The sequence below is a fragment of the Argentina silus genome (assembly GCF_951799395.1).
Source record: "Argentina silus genome assembly, chromosome: 16".
Lineage (NCBI taxonomy): Eukaryota > Metazoa > Chordata > Actinopteri > Argentiniformes > Argentinidae > Argentina > Argentina silus.
The window spans coordinates 8,419,760-8,441,101 of NC_139670.1; the positions used below are offsets into that span (position 1 = coordinate 8,419,760).

General features: G+C 47.9%; 1 protein-coding gene across 2 annotated transcripts in view; it reads left to right on the forward strand.

Moving 5' to 3' along the window:
* The window catches only part of slc39a11 (solute carrier family 39, member 11), a 60,520-nt gene that overhangs the window by 36,487 nt on the left and 2,691 nt on the right, over window positions 1-21,342 (forward strand). For both annotated transcript variants that reach the window (XM_083687343.1, XM_083687344.1), the window contains exons 6-7: window positions 4,926-5,099; window positions 13,521-13,590. In XM_083687343.1, coding sequence (XP_083543469.1) covers window positions 4,926-5,099; window positions 13,521-13,590 — 244 coding nt within the window. The remainder of the gene's footprint in view (window positions 1-4,925; window positions 5,100-13,520; window positions 13,591-21,342) is intronic.

Below are 21,342 nucleotides of genomic sequence, written 5' to 3' on the forward strand. Positions count from 1 at the left end.
ATGGTGCTAGCTATCACTGCTAATTCACAACGTTCTGGGACTTGCGTGTCCGTGGTGATAGATGTTTTGTCTTTGTTCCTTTAAGTGGCAGTTGTGGAACGGCACTGGGCTGGTTGCAGTATGGATGGGTCATACGGGAGGAGGGGGAGGGTTGCCAGGTCTTACAGTATAGCCAGCCTCCGGTACTGTAAGAGAGGGAGGGTTGCCATATCTGACAGTACACTGAAGGACTCGAGGTGATCAATAATGAGAGAGATATCAGACGGTGGATTTGCTGAGTATAGGTGATGTTTATTGGACTAAAAGTATTTAGTCATCCCTCAAAGTAGAATTCTCCTGCATTCGCAGTTATACCTGGTTCTATGTCAGATTTAGCGTTGCACTAAATTGGTCTGTTCTTACAGGAGGAATCAAAATCAGCCTATCATATTAGAACACTGTAAAAGGGTTTGGGTTTTAAGTCAATAGTGAGCTGTTTACATCAATTTCTTGAGTATGAAGTTACGTGCAGATGTGAGACCTTGACCAAATAATGAGCTTCCTCTTCTCCCCATCTTATCTTCCTCCCTGTGGACCACAAACTCTCCGGGTCCCACAAGATAACATGAAGGAGTAAAACTCTTGTCTAATTCACACTGGACACCTGCATATGACTCCACACTCACAGACAAAGAGACTGTGTTCTGTTACAAAAAGTTAACTACATGTAGTACTACTATGTATAGTTGAAGCAAAATAGGTTGAACAGAGTGATAGCATTCAAATACACCAAAGTCAGAATCACTAAAGCCCCACTTCTATATTCTAGGCCTTTTTAATTTACTTTCAATGTCTGTGAGGGCACCAAAGTCTTAAGTTGATCTATGACCATGTTTCCCTGACCTGTCAACACCCAGCCTCAGGTATTGTAGGGGGGGATGGGGGGGGGGGGGGGGGGGGAGAGAATGTTGCCACGTCCGACAGTATACCCCAGCCTCCCCTGATGTGTTGATTAATGAAGAGCGGAGGTGGAACAGGACAAAAGAGGAGGATGACAAGGGTAATTATAGCCACGCGGCCGAGTGTGGAGGAGTCTGATTTAGGGTCAAGAGGCTAAGCCTGTCGAGAGAGGGAGGGAGAAGAAATAAAGTGGAACGAAGGATTCCACTTTATTGGAAGAGATGCAGGGAGGGGATAGAAGGGGGGGTGGGGTGGGGTGGGGGAGAGGGGGCGGGTTGGCTGCAGTGCGTCAGTGTGGGCTGTTTCGGGAACATTGTATCCAAATGTATTACTGTATTTATGATGGTCTGTAATAAGTGAGGTGATTTAGAGATGTTAGGTCATGTAGGTGTATTAGCCACTGGAGAAGGCTTTGTACAGCAGAATCAGATCCATATATACACACCAGGGGAGGCTGGTGGAGGTAGAAATCGGAGGATGGGCTCAAAACACCTGTTCATTACCATTCGTCATCCCATTCCATGCATTACAATGAGCCCGTCCTGATTTCTGCCTCTACCAGCCTCCCCTGATGCACACGCATGTACAACCTGATCCCAGTCAGGTCAACAGCCTCTCATCTCACCACGCTAGGGTCTGCAGCTGTTACTATGGCGATGTGTCCGAGGTAAATCTGTTTTCACAAATCCATTTAGCTCCTTGCTTTGTTGTGAGGGACTCCTAACCTGTGGATAATGTGGTATTGTGTTCTCATCCAGGGGAGTGTGCGCCTGTGTGTGCGCCTGTGTGTGCGCCTGTGTGTGCGCCTGTGTGTGCGCCTGTGTGTGTGTGTGTGTGTGTGTGTGTGTGTGTGTGTGTGGTGCCTGCGTATGCTGTGTGCCCAGTTTGTGAACCTCTCCAAGGTCAGGATGACTCTCCAGTGTGGAGGTTTATTAGCCCCTGTGAGAACGTCCTAGTGACCTGCCACTCACCATGATGGACAGGCGTGGCGGCTGCCCTAGAGATTGGCAATCAACTGAGCCACAGAGATTCCACACTGACATTCAGCCACACGAAACACACACACTCTTTACTGACGAGCCACTCTGTGTGTGTGTGTGTGTGTGTGTGTGTGTGTGTACACCTGTATTTGTGTCCAGTTTCTTCATGTGAAGCTGTGAAGAGGTATGTGTTCCCAGACAGGTTGTGAAGGCTGCTATCCATCACCGATACATACTGCACCTGTAACTCTTCCACGCCTGTCCTGCCAATAGGACCCTCGTGGCTGACTGGAATGAAAGAGCCTTTAATGGGGCTGACTGACTGTATGAGAGAACACTCTATTGGGACTTTGTTTGCTCTATTGTATGCTCTATTGGGACTTTGATTTAATTGAAGACAGGGAGAGACAGAGACAGGGAGAGACAGAGACAGGGAGAGACAGAGACAGGGAGAGAGAGACGGGGAGAGAGAGAGAGACAGGGAGAGAGAGAAAGAGAGAAAAATCCAGCAGCGGGCTTGATCGAGTTAATGCCTGACGATGGCGGTATTGGTTTTTACTCAGCATGTGTTGAGGCTGATTTCCCCCATGTCCAACAGGATCCTCCTCCTCGAACCACTTGTTAACTGCCTGTTCATAATGTGTGTGTACAGTGTATTGCAAAAAAAAAAAAAAAGGGTAATTATTTAAAAATGCGTTCTGTTTTCTGGTCAGGTGACGGTGATTTACGACCACCCAATCAGGCCCCATGTGCCCCTCCTTCCCACTGATGGCCCGGGGCCGGGTCACTGGTCAGGGCAGGGAGGTCAGGGGAATGAGAGAGGGAGATGTAAAAGGGATGAGGGACGGATGAGTAGAATGAGGTGGAGGTGAGAGAGGGGTGCAGAGGGGATGAGATGAGGACGAGAGGGTTAGGATAGAGATGAGACGGATGAGATATAGGGGAGATAGAGGGATGAGGTAGAGATGAGAGAGGGGTGCATGGGGAGGGCACTAGTTGAGTCTACTACACCCTCCATTCTCAGTACTGCTCTGTCTCTCTCTGTGTCTGTCTGTCCCCCCCCCCCCCCCCCCCCCATGTAGATTTTCTCTCTGCCACTCAGCAGCTCCGACTGTAAAATGTATTTAGTCATTGAATGAATGAATGAGCCTTGAGGAGGTACATCCTTCCCCTTTTAGAGTCCATTCATCTGGAAGTGTCCCAGATGTTATTTCCTGTTCTCTCTTAAATGAACGGCTGATGTGGGGCCCCTGAACGGATCCATACGTACCTGGGGGTCTTTGTCGTGTTCTTCCCACTCAATGAATCGTGCGTGCTTTGCCTGTTTTTGTTCGTGTGTGTTCCTGCCAGAGACGCGGTGTGGTGAGACCTGTGTGCCCGTCTGCCTGGGCTCTTTACTGCGTCATTCGTTACCAAGAGACAGTTACACACCCTGAGTGTGTGAGTGTGTGAGTGTGTGGGTGTGTGGGTATGTGGGTCTGTGTGCGTACGTGCGTTCCTATCTCTAATAGCCCAGTGATAAGGGAGAAGAGCAGGTCAGAGATGGTATAATCAGAGCTGCTCTCCTAGATGAGTTTCTGCTCCGCGAGGGGGGTCGACTGCGGGGTGGAAATCCATCGCCCAGCTGTAATCAATCAGCCCCTTACTGCTCCGCCCCCCATCGCCCCCCCATCACTCAGCCCCTTACTGCTCCGCCCCCCATCGCCCCCCATCGCCCCCCATCCCTCAGCCTTTTCTGCTCTAATTGCGTGGGGGGTTGAAGCGGGGCACCTGATCACGACCGATGCCTCTCAGCCAACCGCATGCGCTCGGCTTGTGCGTTAACTGTAACCCATGCTACTGTAACACTCCGCACACGTGCTGCGTGTTAGCGCGTGCAGGCTATGACATTTGTGTCATTGTGCCCAGGAGCCTTCTGATGAATCAGTCTCATTACTGTTAATTTAAATCTGTCTCGACTTGTCTCACGGACACAATTATCAAAACCAAAGCCCACAACCTACAGCTATTTGAGCCGAGTCTGACATGAATAAAGCATACTGGACGTGTCACATTGCCTTCACACTACAGCTTTAAACCCTGGTCCCCAGATACTGAGGGATAGACAGATAGATATATAGACAGATAGATCGATACAAGAAGGAAAGAGTTTAATTCGGGGATGAGAAGAATCCAGAGGTCAAAAAATTCGAATCCATGCCTGCCCTCTGGGATTATGAATGTGTTTGGATTAGAGATTAGGTCTCACTGGAATTTATGGATCTGCTGATCAATCAGCCAATCAATGGACAGAAAGCGTAACGTTAACTGGTGGTATTAAGAACAAGCAATTTTGATTGACATGTTTGTGTGTACTGCCTTTCAAGTTCTGCATTATTAGGTGGAGATATTCAAAGGGCATTGTGGGTAAGAAGGTCTTAAAAAGAGTGAAAGGAGTAAAATGAACATTTGACCTTTTCTTTGACAAGATGATTTGGAAAGTCTGTTGGGTACTTACGACAAAATGGAGGGCTCGCCCTGCACTGATTGAGGTCAATAGTAACTGTGACTCTCTCTGTTATTGTGAATATAAAGTATTTGTCCAATGTGGAGCTGCTCTGGCACGCTCACTATTCTTGTTTTGGTGAAATGAACAATCACTCTCAGTCATTTGATAAAACATGTTCTGCTTTATTTCACATTTCACTGCCTTCTCACTGTATCATTTATGCCAATTTGAGCAATTACTGCCTTATTGAAATTGTCAGTTTCCTGGAATTGCATGAAAGTTTAATTCATGGTGATTTTAAATCCTTAATGCTGTTGATTTACAAAATTGAGCGATGCTCTCATCAACGTTTTAGATTTGAAATGCAAACTGTGACCTCTGTTCATCTTGCCTTTTTTTTTTTTAATTAAAAAATAATGTTTTCTATCTCATCTTATTCTAACCACAACTGGATTGTTGTTCTACAAGAACAGTGTGAATGTTGGAGACATGTTGGTTGAGTGTTTTTTTTCTTGTAGATAAGATAGAGAACGGGATGGCTGAGGTGTACCAGAGGAGGAAGGGCCCCCACGCCGGCCCCACAGAAGGACAGGAAGTGGGCAGCAGACAACAGGAAGGGCCGGGGCAAGCAGGAAATAGCTGGAGACGCATCGTTCTACTCATCCTGGCCATCACCATCCACAACATCCCAGGTGAGAAGAAACCTCACACCCACACCACTGTTCTTCTTTATCCTCTCCCTCCTCATCACTCTCCCTTCATCCTCTTCATCTCCATCCTCTTCATCAGCCCATCAGTACTATTGGATGCTTGGGTAAACAATAACAATAACAAGCAGTACTGGAAGGCCAGTGTCTGATTCTTGCAACCTTGAAGTAATAAAAACCTGCGTCAACATGCTGCACTCCACTGCTGATCAACGCATGGATGTACCTTTCAACGCAGCTCCTCAGCTCACCGTCAAATGAGGGGAGTGTGATCGATACTCAGAGGAAAGTGTCTGACTTAGTGAACCAAGAGCCAACCTCATCCTCTCTGTGGGGGGGCGGGGGGGGGGGGGGTGTTTACTCTACTCAACCCCCCCTCCAAGTGTGGTAAATATTAATTGAGAAAAGATGGGAGTCTAGATCGATATCCTAGGTTTATATGCTGGACCGGGAGATTAGCCTTGGTTAGTGACGAGAGAAATATCGGTTAATGGTTTGTTTGGGGGGGCACAAATGTTTCATACTCGGTTCTTCTCTGACGAAACCTCACCCAAGGAAAAATATCACTGTTGTAAAAACTCTAATTGGCAATAACATTTCCTCAGGTTGATTTTTTTTATTGGCTCTCTCTGGGACATGTCAATGTCCCTTTCCACATGCTCTAATTAAATCTGGGTGAAAAAAAAACAGTCCATGACATTGAGTATTGAAACAAAAACACACTTAATCGACCGTCTCACTTCCGTTTACCTTTTAATGAACAGGAAAACACAAAGTGAGAACTTCGATTGATTTCCACGTTGCCTCAACCTATGATTGAAATGTCATACAGTTTAATTACTTTTTCCAGGAAGTGCGAATGGACGCTGATCCATATGAATTAGTGACACGCAGCATGTGGAAACGAAACGGCAAGTCATGTCCACATAGCAACAATGCATTGATGCACCTTAGTGCATAGCAACAATGCCTTGTTACACATAGCAACAACGCATTGGCAATTCGACGTCTTGATACCTTATCTTTCTGGAAACCCGTGAATGCATTAAACTGTTGTTAAATTGTGTTGTTACATTGACGACTGGCTGTCACCGTGGCCACAGACACGAGGTCTCAGATGACCGCTGCGCAGGGAGAGGTCTGAGACTGAGGTGCTTGTTGCAGCGGTAGGACAGATGCTCCTGCCAGATGCTAACACCGTCATCGTCATCCTGCTGGGCTCGCTGTGCTGCATGATGTGCCTGTGAGCCCTCCCATAAGTGTCAGCCGTTGACAAAGATTGTGACGCTTCCAACACCATGCGTGCACACACACACACACACACACACACACACACACACACACACACACACACACACACACACACACACTACTCTGTAAACCACTGTCCACTGTCCTCCTCAGGTTACCATTCGGGCCAACCCAAACCTTATTTACATAGGTTGCCCCAGCACTCCGCCACTCTATGCTTTTTCCTTTTGTGAGGCTTTAGCCTGTGCCTCTATCAGCTCAGTGAGTGAGACGGGTGGAGGTTATTTGTGTCATTTCCAGTGCTGTATGTGCTGCAGATTGTGCGGCTGCTTTAGCACTGTGATTACCCAATGAAACAGTATATTTTCACATTATCATATTGCAATCTCTTCAGGGAGAAGTATAGCATCAAACTAAATTATGTATCAATTGGCCATGTTGTATTTGAGATCCTGATGACGTGGTAAACCCTTTCATTTTCCACAATGTTCCAAAAATCATGCACAACCCCAAATGCGTATCCACTGTCTGTGTAAATTGTTACTCTTTTCCCCCTCCTCTAATATGCAAACTCGTGTTAAACTCGTCAGCTGCCTGGGCAGAGAGATGGTGAGGCAGTCTATGCCCCTCCACCGTGTCATGTTCACTTACAGTTGCATAACCCACGTCTCTGTTTTTTAATGGTTCATCTGATAAATCTAGCCTGGGTATACGTTGTTGGTTTATTGCTGCTAAACAGTCACGGGGCTCCCCCTCCTCTCCCCCTGGGGAGAAATGTATCTGGAATGAGGGCTGTGCATCTTACAACAGTAACATTTGGGAGAGATAGCAGAATATTGTGGTCATGGAGGAACCTTGTCCCTGACAGATGGCTTGTCTTGTGTTCTAATAATATTGAGGGTCTGGAGTGCGGCACTCTGAGTTCTAATGGTTGACAGCACACAAGCGGCTGTGACTGCAACACTGCTTCTGCTGCAGCAGCTACGGCTTTTAGACAATGGGGAAACCCTTGAGCTACAGCATCAAGTTTGGAAGAGAAGTATTCTCTAGGGTGTAATTTGTCACCATGTTTTTGCATCAGTACAGAGGACATAAAACCATCTTTCTCACATACAGCCTGGATGAATTTCTTATTTGGGTCAGGCCCAAATCCTAAGGTCGGGGCCCCTGTTAACATAGTTTTGAGTTTATTGAAACAATCTTCCCCTTCTGTTGTCCATGTAACGTTATCTGCAGAGGCTAATTTTTGGTGTGGAGCGGTTGCACTAATTTATCATATTCGGGGACCCATTGTCTGCAGAAACCTGTCATGCCAAGAAAAGACATGAGGTGCTTCTTCATCACTGGTTTAGGTGTTTTGGTTCATTGCCTCCACCCTGTCTCCACTGAGAATTTATCCCTTCGTATGTAAGTTTATCAACAAAATTAGATTAATTAAATGTATAGTTTATAAAATGCACTACCCCTCACAAGACTAAATTGATATTTCATGTCATGTACAACAATGTTATCATGTTAAAATCATTTTTGTTACAGTTGCATTCAGTGAATTTTAACAGGATATTTAGTACTTCAAGAGAGTCACTGTGTCTCTCTCACATGGTTCTTCATCAGGCGAGCAAATTAAAAGGTCATCAACACATTGTAATTAGAGTGCTCCCTCTAATATTTATCCTTCCAAATTATCCCACAGAGCTGAAGCAAATGGGGGGCTGTGTCCATGTGTATAATTGTCCAGAAAATTCAAAGGCAGACCAATATTGGGAATACTGAAGAATGCATTAGCTAAGTCGACCTCTGAGAAAAATGGTACCAGGTACCTGTCATAATTGTATATCTGGGACCATGGGTGCGCACACATGAACTGCTTCATTAATCTTTTTAAGAGCCTCCACAAAGGCCTGTGTTTGTCCTTCCCGTTAGGCTTTTCCTTCTTTTTTTGTTTTTTAACAGGGAAGATAGGGGTGCCACATGGACTGTTTGGGCATGGAACAGGTATCCCTAATTATCAAATACTGGAGTAATGCAACACATCCCTTTTATCTTTGAACCATACTTTCTCAAAATCTACATCCTGACCCTCTGTCACTCTGTCTGTACAATGTAATTCATCCTCATCCATGAATACACCTTTTACTTTCTGTCTCGCTTTTCTCAACAATTCTTGTGATATTGACCTTGGCCCAGTACCAAGCAGGTCCCATGCATGATGGTAATTTAGCCGACCTCTTCCTAGAATTATCTTGCATAGCACATTTCTCAATTTTAATTCCCTTTTCTAAACACCACAGTTAACCCTAAGCTACATATTAGATCTCTCCCTAACAAATTTACAGGGCATCAATTAGAGAGTATAAATGGGTGTTTCTGATATTGGATGCCATCATCATCATATACAGATAGAGGAACGGTGAAACGTTCTTTCATTCCCAATCCACTATTGCTACCACTCTGCCACTATATTTTGGTTTGGAGTTCCACTCTTTAGCTTTAAGTACTGAATGTCCTGCCCCTGACCCAACTAAAAACACTATTTCTTTCCCGCCTATTGTTTAACATTATTTGAGGTAATTCTTGATGATCTTGTTCTTTTCTAACTGTCTGTATTTCTACGTGTGGTATATGTGTACAAGCGTGTGATGGTTTGGTCTCACCAGTCGATGCCTCCCGTCCCGTCCCGTCTCCTCTGACTGTCAGTACCCCTCTCCTTCCTCATCTCTTCCTCTGGTTCAGGACAGATCCATTCGGTCCGTCACCTCTTCTGTCTTGCCGGCCTCGTCCCATGCCTGTCTGACCACTGTAGTGGGCCAGTTGTGCCATCTGGAGCTTCTTGCTCATCTTCTCTTTGACCTTGTACTCCTTATCATTTTGCCCCTCATGAATTTCTCCACATGTTTTATGTAAGGCCCAGACGTCCGCCATCTGCCCGGCCTCGTAAGCAACACAGTTCTTTTTTTCTGTATATCCTGTACTAATCCTGCCATCATCCTCAGTTTGCATTGTTGTTCCCATGGACTGTCATTAGCTTTGTTTGCTGGTCGATCTAGGCCACTGTAATCCTCAAAAAAAAATTCAAAGAGCAGTCTGTAATCAGTCACTTTCTTGTCCTCACAAACCATCTGTCTGCACGCCTGGTGGCAGGAGAAACCTCCCGTCCCTTGTAGGGCCGGAGCTTGGCCCGGGTCGAGTAGTGGATCACATTTAGCAGCAGAAAGGCTGTTCATGAGCAGGTCTGGATTGGCATTCCTCCGCCTTAAAGCCACCGGTGGTCCCTCAGGATCCCCGTACTGAGTAGTCCCGTTCCCTTTCTCCTTTCAGGCGCCCGTCAGTCCACCCCTGGCAGGTTCTAACCCTCAGGAGGAGGATTTAAGCTCCAGGACTATGACTTTGGCCTGGCTATAGAAGCTCTGTAGAGTAAAACTAGAACATGTTGATTTGATTGTGTCTGGGAGACTGACTGTATTGGCACACATATACTGTACACACACATAGGCGTACACACACACACACACACACACACACACACACACACACACACACACACAATTGATATTCCAACTTAACTCATTTGGATATGTATGAAAGAGGTGCCTCTGGCTCTGTGTACCAATGTTGTGGACGTGCATCAGCGTGTCAGATCAAAGAGACTGAGAGACCAGAGGAGGGGAGGTGACAGAACCTATAGAGGAAGGATGAGCTGGTTTATGCCCAATAAGGCCCAGCTTCAGGCTCTGTCTCTGGCCCGACAGACTAATCAAAGCCCCTCGCTGGCAAGGTTCAGCCCGGGGTTGGCTTAAAGCCTGTCCTCTGGCGCTGCGGCCTGTCTTTGAAGCCGCGACAGTGGGTTTTATTAACACTCGTGTTTACAAGAGCTTGGGGGATTTCATCCTTGTGAAGTCTACTCTCATCCTCCCTGCTCCCCTGTCTCTAATTCCCTCTCGTATGCCCGCTCTGTATGTTTAAAAATGGTATTTACTTATACATGACTTACGTATGTGTTGGGTGAGTTGTACGTTGCATGTTGAATCAGTACGCTACCTTGAATATTCTGTCATGTTCCTCCACATGTCGTCTCTCGTCCTTGCTGACACAGTATCTTTGCCCCATCGCGTGCGTGCGTGCGTGCGTGCGTGCGTGCGTGCGTGCGTGCGTGCGTGTCAGACTGTCCTGGTGAGGGTAGGTCTTGAGTGTAATCAGGGCGGATGGATCCAGGCTGCTGGCTGGCATGTTTTCACATCAATTAGAGCAGCAGCATTAGCGTGTGAGTGTGTGAGCGCACGTGTGCGTGCTTGTGTGTACAACCATGGTAACTCTGCCTATGAATGGCCGGAGAGGAGGGATGGAGAGAGGAGCCCGAGGAGTGAGTTTTTATTGAAGTCCTGCTCTATCCGCATGCCTCCTTCCCAATTTTGGGAATGGGAATAGGCTAAATTCCCATTCCCATAACTAAAGCGCTGAACGTACAGTACTAAAGGGCTTGGTTTGATGGATATTATGTTATAATATCCCCTTTGTGTATACTGATTTGTCCAATATAGTTGGTTCATCATGGCACGTAGGCTAATGCTTCTTCTGTGGGCTATCTAGTATGTTATGTACGTTTGTTAGATTGTTTTCTTTGCGTGCCAGTTAAGGTGATCTTTTTGCATCTTCAAAGCAAGCAGCGTAATTAAATCCTATATAATGTGTTTTCACCCTGACCTGGTGTCTGTGTAAAAGTGGTGACGCGAGGGACAGAATAACACTATTTTAATGGCAGTATGACAGCTTTATTGTACCTTTTTGATGGCGGCATATGAGTCTAGGGACAGCTGTGTCACCGTAGCATTGTGACAGAGGTCAGTGTCACAGTGTGCCATACGCCACACTCACTTTCACAGACTAATACACACCTCTTCTTCGATCGAAGCTCAAGAAGGCCACTGCCTCAAAAATCATATTATAATGTTGCCAGCCATCAAACTTGTGTTGTTTGAGCCATCAAACAGTGGAGTGAAGGACCTGAAGGAAAGGGAGGAAAATGGCTTGGGAGGAGGAGGAGGAGAAAGTGAGGAAGGAGTAGGAGGTTTTATTCTACCCTCCTTGATGAATCCAGTAATTTGGACAGGAGGGACGGGAGGGGGAAGAGGCGGAGGTGTGAGTGTGTCTGGTAACAATGGACCCCTGGATTGATGTACTTTTCACGCACATACACTCTCACACACACACACACACACACACACACACACACACGCATGCACACACACTCCAATCTGTGGTCCCTGGTGTCTGTCTGGACTACTTCAGAGAAAGAGAGAGACTTCACACAGACTTCAAGAGGAATACATTCTCAGCCCCGCAGCACAAAGCCATGAAAGCTGTGTTTCTCCCCACAGCCAAAGGCCTTGTATGAACACTGGCAGACAACTGAACACAGAACTCGGAACCTTGAGCCTCTGCACCTATCATCACACTCCCTCCTCACCCTCCCTCTTCGGAATTGAATAGCCATCTTTTGGGATAGTCAACATCCCCTTCACCGCATTGATCTTCCCCGGGGGACCTTTCCTGTTGTGAACAGTAGCGGGTACGGCTACTCCCTGAAACTGGGCTCACACATGGAAAGGACCCCCCTCTCTCACGCACACACACACACACACACACTCTGTGCCATCTCACAGTGAAACGGAAGACCGATACCCCCCAGTGCTGCTCCTAATGTCTCATTCAGGAACAAATGAGGGTATTACAGTTCCTAATGGCTTCTCCAGGAACCAGATCAGCAGATTGAGACGGATGAAGAAGGGCCTCCAATGAAATGGATCTCTCATGCAGCCTAATGGCCACCGCCCGCGCTTCATTTGACATCCCCCTTGTAGTTTCTATCAGAGGGAGTATTCATCGTCATTCTCTCTCTCTCTCTTTCCTAATTCACATGTATTACTTTTAAGAGTTATTTCAGTGAGGGCCGGGGAGAGAGAGAGAGACGGCTTCTCTCTGTGCCGTTTCCTCCCCCCAAACCAACACACAGACGGGCATGCGTGTGTCAGGGTGTGTGTGCTGCATGCCCAATCATTTAAAAGAGAGACGGGGGAGGGGGGGTGGGAGAGGGAAAGAATCATCCATGCAGACACTTGAGAGCACCGGTAAGAAAGTTTGATGGTTGGTGTTCTTCTGACAACCACTAGGGGGCGGGAGAGAGCACATCATCATTCCCCCTCTCCACACGTATGCAATCATGTTTGTTTGTTTACGCTAGCTCTTATTCTAAATCATTAAGTTTTAAATATACTAATTTGCGTGATTGCGGAGCTTGTTAGAGAACCCACGAATAGTACTGTGATGAGATGGCCCTTGAGCCACAAGCACTCGCTCGTGGGAGGCTCCATCTTGAAGGATGTGCAGGTGTTTGAGTCCAGCACAGAATTGTTAGTATTGTTATCTATGGGGTCAATTGTCTGTCTCTTTTTTGGCCTGGCTGCACCACACACGCACATACACGCACACCCACGCGCACGCACGTGCGCACACACATGCACGCACGTGCAGACACACACACACACACACACAGTGATGTTCTCCTCATTACCTGTGTGTGTGTATGGCTGTCAGTCTAGCCTTTTCACTTTTGCTTATAGGCCTCCATGCTTAAGTATGTATGACAGGCATGTCAAATCAGAGACGGAGACCTGAGGAGAGGGAAGGAAGAGGAGGGGGGAAGGAGGGGGATGTTAGGAGAGAGAGAAAGCCAGCTGTGTGGGTGTGCGTGTCACTGTGTGTGTGTCGGTGTGTGTGTGTGTGTGTGCGCACGTTTTGCAAGCCTGTGTGTCCTCATTCAATTCATGTTCAAAAAGGCACTGGAAATAGGAGGTTCAGTCACTGAGGAACTTATTCTTCAGAAAGAAGATGAGAGAAGATATATATATATATATGCATATGCTCTCTGGTAGGAGTTGTATTTCTCCATGGCTGTCCCTTGGTCTGACCTGAAGGAGGGCCTGAAGGACCATGAGGAGGCCCAGTACCCACCCCTCTCTGACTCTCTCCTTTCTCTCTCTCCCCCTACCTGCCAATTTCCGTCTTCATCTTAATAACATCTGGCACCCACACACACACTCTCTCTCACACATGCACACACACACACATGTTGACGTCTAAACCTTCTTTTTTTTGCAGAGGGCTTGGCTGTTGGGGTAGGATTCGGAGCCATTGGAAAGACCACCTCGGCCACATTTGAGAGCGCCAGGTAAGACCATGTACCATTGTCTGCTACTGCCATCCTGCCTCGCCTGTGTCCCAGCACCACTCCATACAGATGACCAGGCCCAGTGTGTGTTCGCGTGTGTGTGTGAGCGCGGGTGCTCACCATCTCCCCTCTCCACATGCCAGTAGACATGAGCGGGACTCAGGAGACAGGAGCAGCACTTGTTCTACCCCCGTGGGAACGCAGTGTTGACTCTGTGGGGACGGTGTGGACAGAACAGCACTCCATTGTGCTCTGCTGTGTGCTGCTGCCACCCAGTGGCCAGACCTGGCACTGTATTCATAATACATGGAGGACAGCCTGGAGCTCAGTTCAGGGTGTCAATGACTTCCCGTACATGCACATACCATGCATTTTACACAAGTACTAGACAATGTCACACAAATAGGAAGAGAGTTACACAAAGTGTGTGTGTGTGTGTGTGTGCGTGCGTGTGTGTGTGTGTGTGTGTGTGTGTGTGTCAATGGTCCAATTGAGAGCGAGGAGCAGGAATTCAGAGGAATGTATGTAGCCCGCCCTCCAGATGTGGAGCAGCCGCTGGCAGGAGACCAGAGAGGAAGTTGAGGTGGAGGGCACAAGTACTACCTCTCTTTTTTCTTTCCTTTACCTCTCACCCTCTCTTTCTTCCCCTTTTACTCACCCTCCCCATGTTATTTTTTCTCTTTTCTTCTCTCTCTTTCTCTCCCTCCTTCTCTCCCCCTCTCTCTCTCTCTCTCTCCTCTTCCCTCCCTCCCCCTCTCTCACTACCTTCCTCAATCCCCCTCTCCCTCCCTCTCCCCCTCCATCTATCCCTTCCCTCTCTCTCTCCCCCTCCATCTATCCCTTCCCTCTCTCTCCGTTTCTCTCCCTCCATCGCTCTCTCCCTCCCTACCTTTCTTCCTCTCTCTCCCTCTCTCTCTCTCTCAAAGCCTCTCTTGTCTTCCAGTGGGACTGTGTTGCAGGTGCAGCAGTATAGAGTTATGCTTGGCTCTCCTCTGGCCTGTCCTTGATGTGGCTGAGCTGGGCTGTTCACAGGGGGAACAGAGACCTCTCTCTCTCTCTCGCTCTCTCGCTCTCTCCCTCTCTCTCTCCCTCTCTCTCCCTCTCTCTCCCTCTCTCTCTCTCTGTTTCTCTCTCCACACCCGCGGCTTAACCATTTCCACTCACAGGAAATGGTCAAAGTTTCCCCTTCACCACAGGTTCCAGGTCAGAGGATACAACTATCCCCTAATGGTTAAGATTAGGGGTTGGGTGCAGTGTAATCTGATCCTGGATCTGTGTTTAGAGGGAGGTGGTGTAACCACAATCGAGTGTGTGTTAAACCTGTGGGAGACAGCTGTTGGCTAGGGGAGAGGCATAGGGATAGGCAGACAGGTAGGACAGGGTACACGCAGGGGACCTGGAACAGCCTGAAAGAAGCTGGAAAAACTCTCTCCCTCTCTTTCTCTCTCTCTCTCTTTCTGTTTCTGTTTCTGTCTGTCCTTGTGAATAATGGTGGAGTCAAAAGTCTAAATTCAAAGTGCTGAACTGGCTTTCCATCTGCTGCCTCTCCAAGCGTATTGTTGTCATTATGTGAATAAGAAAGGCAGCCTTTGTCATGGCACTGCATGGGACAGCATGGTTAATGGCCTACACACACACACACACACACACACACACACACACACACACACACACACACACACACACTGTGGTTTTGGGCCACTGTTGGCTAACTTCTCTGGGGTTTCTCTCTGGTCTCCCCAGCAGAGAGAGAGAGACACACACACACACACACACACACACAGTTAAAGAGCCACAAACTGCTCAACAGCCCCCCAGATAGAAACCCCCTAAGAGCAAGCCGAGGCCACAGTGGCAAGGACGTAGAAAGGAAGAAACCTTGAGAGGAACCAGGCCTGTGCTACTCTTGCCTGTCTTTCTGGTCCAGTCAGTTCCTTCCTTTCACCGTCTCTCTCTTTGACACACACACACACACACACACACACACACACACACACACACACACACACTCACACTCACACACACTCTCTTTTTCTCTCTCTGTCTCCTCCCCTCTCTCACCTTCATATCAATATTTGCATATGAATTCCTGTTGGTTATGTTGGCACAAGTCTCCTCGTCCAGTCCAGTCACGTGGCCGTACCCACCTGGCTGGCACTCGATATACCACCCTGCCGTTCCCTGTGTTTACCTCAGGCGTGCCAAAGACAGAGAGAGCTTTTTTTTTATGCTGTTTGGTTTTGGGTTTATTATAGGGCAGGCTAGAATATGATGATTGATACGTGTTTCTCACAATGGAGCGTTACTGGGAGGAAAAACCTGCCCCGTTGGCCAAAAGGAAGAGGTTTTGAGAAACATGTATGGCAGGTTTTCTATATATATCCTACCTTAACCGCTTTAACATGACGGTGTGTGAACCATGTAAGATGACAGTGATATGGCCCTGTCTGCTGTGCTGTTCAGCCTCGGCAGGGACAGCTAGCATGGCTCCCAACATTGGTGGTGATGGGAGCCCTCTAAGCTCTCTCTGAATGAGACTGTTATCTCAGCTGATCGTTGTGAATGAGCCCCTATGGCCACGCACGCACACACTCTCACACTCTCTCACATGCACACACATACACGCACACACACACACATACACACACACACACAGACACAAACAGACAGACAGGTGGCTGTAATGGCGGGAGCTGTGCCAAGGCCTGCTGTTATTTCAGGTGTGTATGGGGGAGGGAGGAAGGGGTGTGGGCCCGCCAGCTAACGCATGGTGTTTCACTCACACACGACGAGCCTCTGTCCGCTCCCTCTCTCTCCTCACAAGAACGGTGTCTTTATGAAGTCACATTCCAATACGACACTCTGGCCCTCTCACACACTGACCCACACTGCTGACCCCAAGAATGAAGACCAAATAGCTCGTCAGTTCTGAGCTGAACTGCCACTTTTGTCCATTCGAGCATGGCCATCTAAACAACGTTCCTCTTCTGTGTACAGCAGTGTTCTCTGTGTTCAGACAAAGCTGCATGTACTTGTTCCCAGTGTGAGAGCCTCTTTGTTCTTGTTCACTGATTCAACCGTTGTTTCCATTGACCGAATCTCTGCTGTCACTCACTGGACTGATCATGGTCATGTGGTAACCTGAGGCTGAGTGTGGGTAACGTTGCAAAGGTGTTGTGGAGATGTGATGGTGTCAGTTGGAGGCTGGTGGAGGTAGAAATCGGAGGACGGGCTCATTGTAATGCATGGAATGGGGGGAGGGATGAGGAGAGGAGAGAAGGCTCTCAGTGTAAATGTTATTCTCTCTCTGTCAGCCTCAAAGAGGACATTGTGTGGTGATCTGGCTGGCCTGGCAGTCTGTGAGGGGGCTGCTGCTAAACTACAGACAGCTTTACCCACTATGATCACAGAGCTCCCTGGGAACGAACGTGTGTGTGTGTGCGTGTGTGTGTGTGTGTGCGCGTGTGTGTGACAATGAATAAATGAATGTACAGACAGAGCGTTGGAGATTATGAAACAATGCACAGGGTTTAGTAAAAGGGTTTATCGACTAACTGAATCTACCTTTGCATTGGTTCCCAGGTAACCATGAGATCCTTTAAAAGCCTTACAAGTAACCAAAGAACCAAAAGCCTCTAACGAGCAATAGCAAAAAACTCAATGGGTGGATTCTGTATCTAATATGTCATGTTTTGAATGGTATTTGATATGAACCATACCTTGCTGTGCATACACCATACCTCACTTAGACATGGCCTTCATTCTTTGTCTGCTTCACATTAGTGACGTCATTGGTTAGTCACGGCACTCCTACTTTAGATAGGTCCATGCATGATGAATTAATGTCATTTTTCATGGCCAGGCAGGCAGGCAGGCGGGCAGACAGACAAAGACAGACAGACAGGCGGGCGGGCAGGCAAGCAGACGGGCAGACAGACACAGATGGGCAGGCAGACAAGCAAGCAGACAGACAGACAGGCAGACAAGGCCTCCTTCAATGGAACACAGAGAGGATGACAGCAGGATGTGGCTATGCTGTACCACTCACTCTTCTCGGGGGCTTGTTCCTATGTACATGAGAAAGAGAGAGAGAGAGAGAGAGAGAGAGAGAGAGAGAGAAACCAGTTGTATTGAGGGTAGGGTGGCAGACAAACATCTGGGAAGCAGTCTGCTCTCCAGAGGGGGGGGGGGGAGAGAGAGAGAGAGAGACACACACACACACAGAAAGAGAGAGAAGGGTGTGTGTGTGTGGGGGGGGGTGGTAGTTTAAGAATTTCACATGGTTCTTTCTTTTCAGGGTTTTCTATTTAGTTTATGTGGAAAAGGGGTCCACAGGTCAGACAAGCTATGTTATGTTCTTAGCTTTGAAAAAAGCTTTCTCTTCTCCTTGTTGTGGTTATGGTTAGTGATTGATAGAGTGATGTTATAGTAGGGAGAGTGGTGTTTCCTAGATTGATACTGACATTCACTGCATTCCTCACATAACCCTAACTATATGGTACAAGTTCCTCCTCTCTGCACACGTGCAGACCTGCTCTGTGAATAGAGCCTGTCACCCCATCCCTCCATCCTTAGTTTGAAATGGAGAGAATAAGAGTGAGGTCGAGTGTGTGTGCGTGCGTGCGGGGGGCGTGCGTGCCGGCATGCGTGTGTGTTGCTGAGTTAGCTTCTCTAGGGGAAACTAAGTGAAACACAAAGAGAGCCTTCAGCTCCCCTGGTCCTCAGAGAGAAGAGAGGAATGAAGGGATGGAGTCCAACTGGAGGGCAGAGGTGCCACGGAGGACAAGAACAGGGGAGGAGGGGGAAGAGTGTGGAGGAGAGACTAGTGGCGCTTTTCGACTGTCACTTTTGGCACCGGTGATTGGCCCAAAGCCTCAGACTTTTGTGTTTCCATCTCCGACCCAGAGAAATGCCCAGGGTGTGTGTGCTATGCCTCCTAGGTCCTACCCTTACCTGGGACTTCAGAATCACCCTCAGAATCACCCTAGGTGGTGGAAACACACAAAAAAAACACTGGTACTTGGCCCCCCCAAAAAAGTCTGGAGTGGGATCTGGCCCCTCATGGAAAAGCACCATAGGAAAGGAAGTCTCGCGAATAAAGCATTTGGAAAGATGAAAAAAAATAAGAAGAAAAATAGTTAGTCCCATTTCACCATGTTCAGTTGGTTGCCCAACATACAATGAAAAGAACACACAGGTACAGGTAGAGAGATGTCTAAGCTCCCAGCGTTCCCACACGTTGGCCCATAAGAAGTGTCCTGCTGCTCAGCTAACAGGGGAGGAGGCTGTGATGAAATCACTTCAGCTAAGAACAATGTGCCTTTTATTACGTGTCGTAATGGTGTGTTAGAACGTTAGAGCCGTCCACCCAAACCTGGCTGGACGGACGGGCAGACACACACACACACACACACACACACACACACACACAGACACACACAGACACAGACAGACCATATCCACTGTAGATGCTTGTTTATACAGTCTGCAGACCGTTCTCCAGACAGATGCACATACAGAATGAGAGAGAGGCATACTCATTCAGAGCGAGACAAAGACAGGTTGGTTAGGTTTAACTCCCACTAAGCCCAATGGTTGGAATTCGGAAGTTCGGAACATTAGCCCCTTTGAGCGCAGTCAGAAAGGGCTCTTTGACTTCAGATACCGGGACTGGGGACAGACTAAAAGCTGGGTTCCAGCGACATAGGGTACAGCTAAACCAACTGGGCTGCTATGGAATGCCATGTACTGTACTGTACTGTAACGGGGGAATGTAGCTCACATTGATGAAATAGTAAAAGGAGGAGTGATTTCCTGCCAGCTGAACCCCCAAGTGAATAGTCATGAACCCAGCGCTGGGTGACTGAGTTCACCTAACCCAGGACAGAGGCTGAGCTCTCCTCCCTCCCTCCCTCCCTCCCTCACTTGGGTTTCCTCCTTCTCTCTCCCTCTCCCCCTCTCTCTCTGTTTTTCTCCTTCTCTCCGTCTGTCTCAGTTTCCGCCTCTGCCATCTGACAGGAGAGCAGACTGCTCCAGATGTTTGCTGCCACCCTACCCTCAATACAACTGCTTTCTTTCTCTCTCACTCTCTCTTTCTCTCTCTCTCTCTCTTCCCTCCATCTCTCTGTCATCTTACTCTGTCTTGCCTTGACACAGAAACACACTACTCACTCAAAGTTCAAACACCCCTCTATTAGTAGTCCAGCGCATGACACACAATGTATTTCTCTCTCTCCCTCTCTCTCTCTCCCTCCCTCTCTCTCCCTCCCTCTCTCTCTCTCTCTCTCTCCCTCCCTCTCTCTCTCTCTCTCTCTCTCTCCCTCTCTCTCTCTCTCTCTCCCTCTCTCTCTCTCTCTCTCTCTCTGTCTCTCCCTCCCTCTCTCTCTCTCCCTCTCTCTCTGTCTCTCCCTCCCTCTCTCTCTCTCTCCCTCTCTCTCTCTCTCTCCCTCTCTCTCTCTCTCTCTCCCAGGCTGTGATGGCTGTAAGCCTTTCCGTGACTAGCTGTCATTAATCTTCCCTCTCCAGGGGCAGGATCTTGACTGTGTGCCAACGAGTGGTTCACAGGGAGGGAGGGAGGGAGGGAGGAGGAAAACCCAAAACAGAGCATAAGTTCCCTTCAAACACCAGCCCTTTCCTGAAACACAACGGCAGTGTGTGGTGTTGCTGAGTTGGTCCCTAGGGAGCGGAGGCAGTTAAGCTAGGATGGTACTGGAGTGTGTGTGTAGACAAACAAACACACTGGTTAACACCACTTAGGAGCATGCTGTTGAATGACCACCCTGGCTGCTGACACTGTCTACTCCATAGCTCTGTTCACTGATGCTCTGGAGAGATGAAGCCAGGTGGGGATGGGAGAATACAGAGGCTTGAGATCTAGAGATTTGCAGACCTCCCTTGCTGCATCTCAGGTAACTGTGCATGCTTCAAGAATCAGAAGAGCACTGAAATGAAATGGCTTTCATGGGAGGGTTGCAAGGAAGAAGCCTCTGCTATCAAAAAAGAACCAAACTGCCCGTCTTAACTTTGCCAGAGACCACCTGGACAAGCCTGAAGGTTTCTGGAAGTCTGTTCTCTCACAATCAAAACCACTAAGTTTGGCAAAAACCCAACACTGCTTACCACCAAAAGAACCTGCATTGTTGAGAGCATCCTAACTAGCTGTATCACTGTGTGGTACGGCAGCACTACTGCTATGGACCGCAGACGCCTGCAGAGAGTGGTGAAGACTGCTGAGAAAATCACCAGGACTCCACTGCCCTCTCTGCAGAGCATCTACCACCGCAGAGTCCACAGGAGAGCCGCCTCCATCCTCAAGGACCCCACCCACCCCCAGCACGGACTGTTCACACTTCTACCCTCAGGCCGGAGGTACAGAAGTGTTAAATGCAGGACCACCCGACTGAAGAACTCCTTCTTTCCCACTGCCATCAGACTCCTAAACAACCCATAGGAGATTAATATAACCTTACTACCTCAATAACTGAACTTTCCAGTTTGCATAATTGCACTGCTACATTTGCACTGTTTTATTATTATTATTGCTGCTATTTTATTTTATGCCTTAAATTTTGCTGTCTTGTACATTTGTTTAGTATATATTGTATATTCTTTAGTATTGTATATTTTACATTGGTTGGCATTCTGCGGACAGCAAAGCAAGAATTTCGTTGTACAGTGAAACATGTTTTCTACTGTGCATATGATAATAAACACTTTGAATCTTGAACCTTATCCCGCATGGTGGTGGGAATG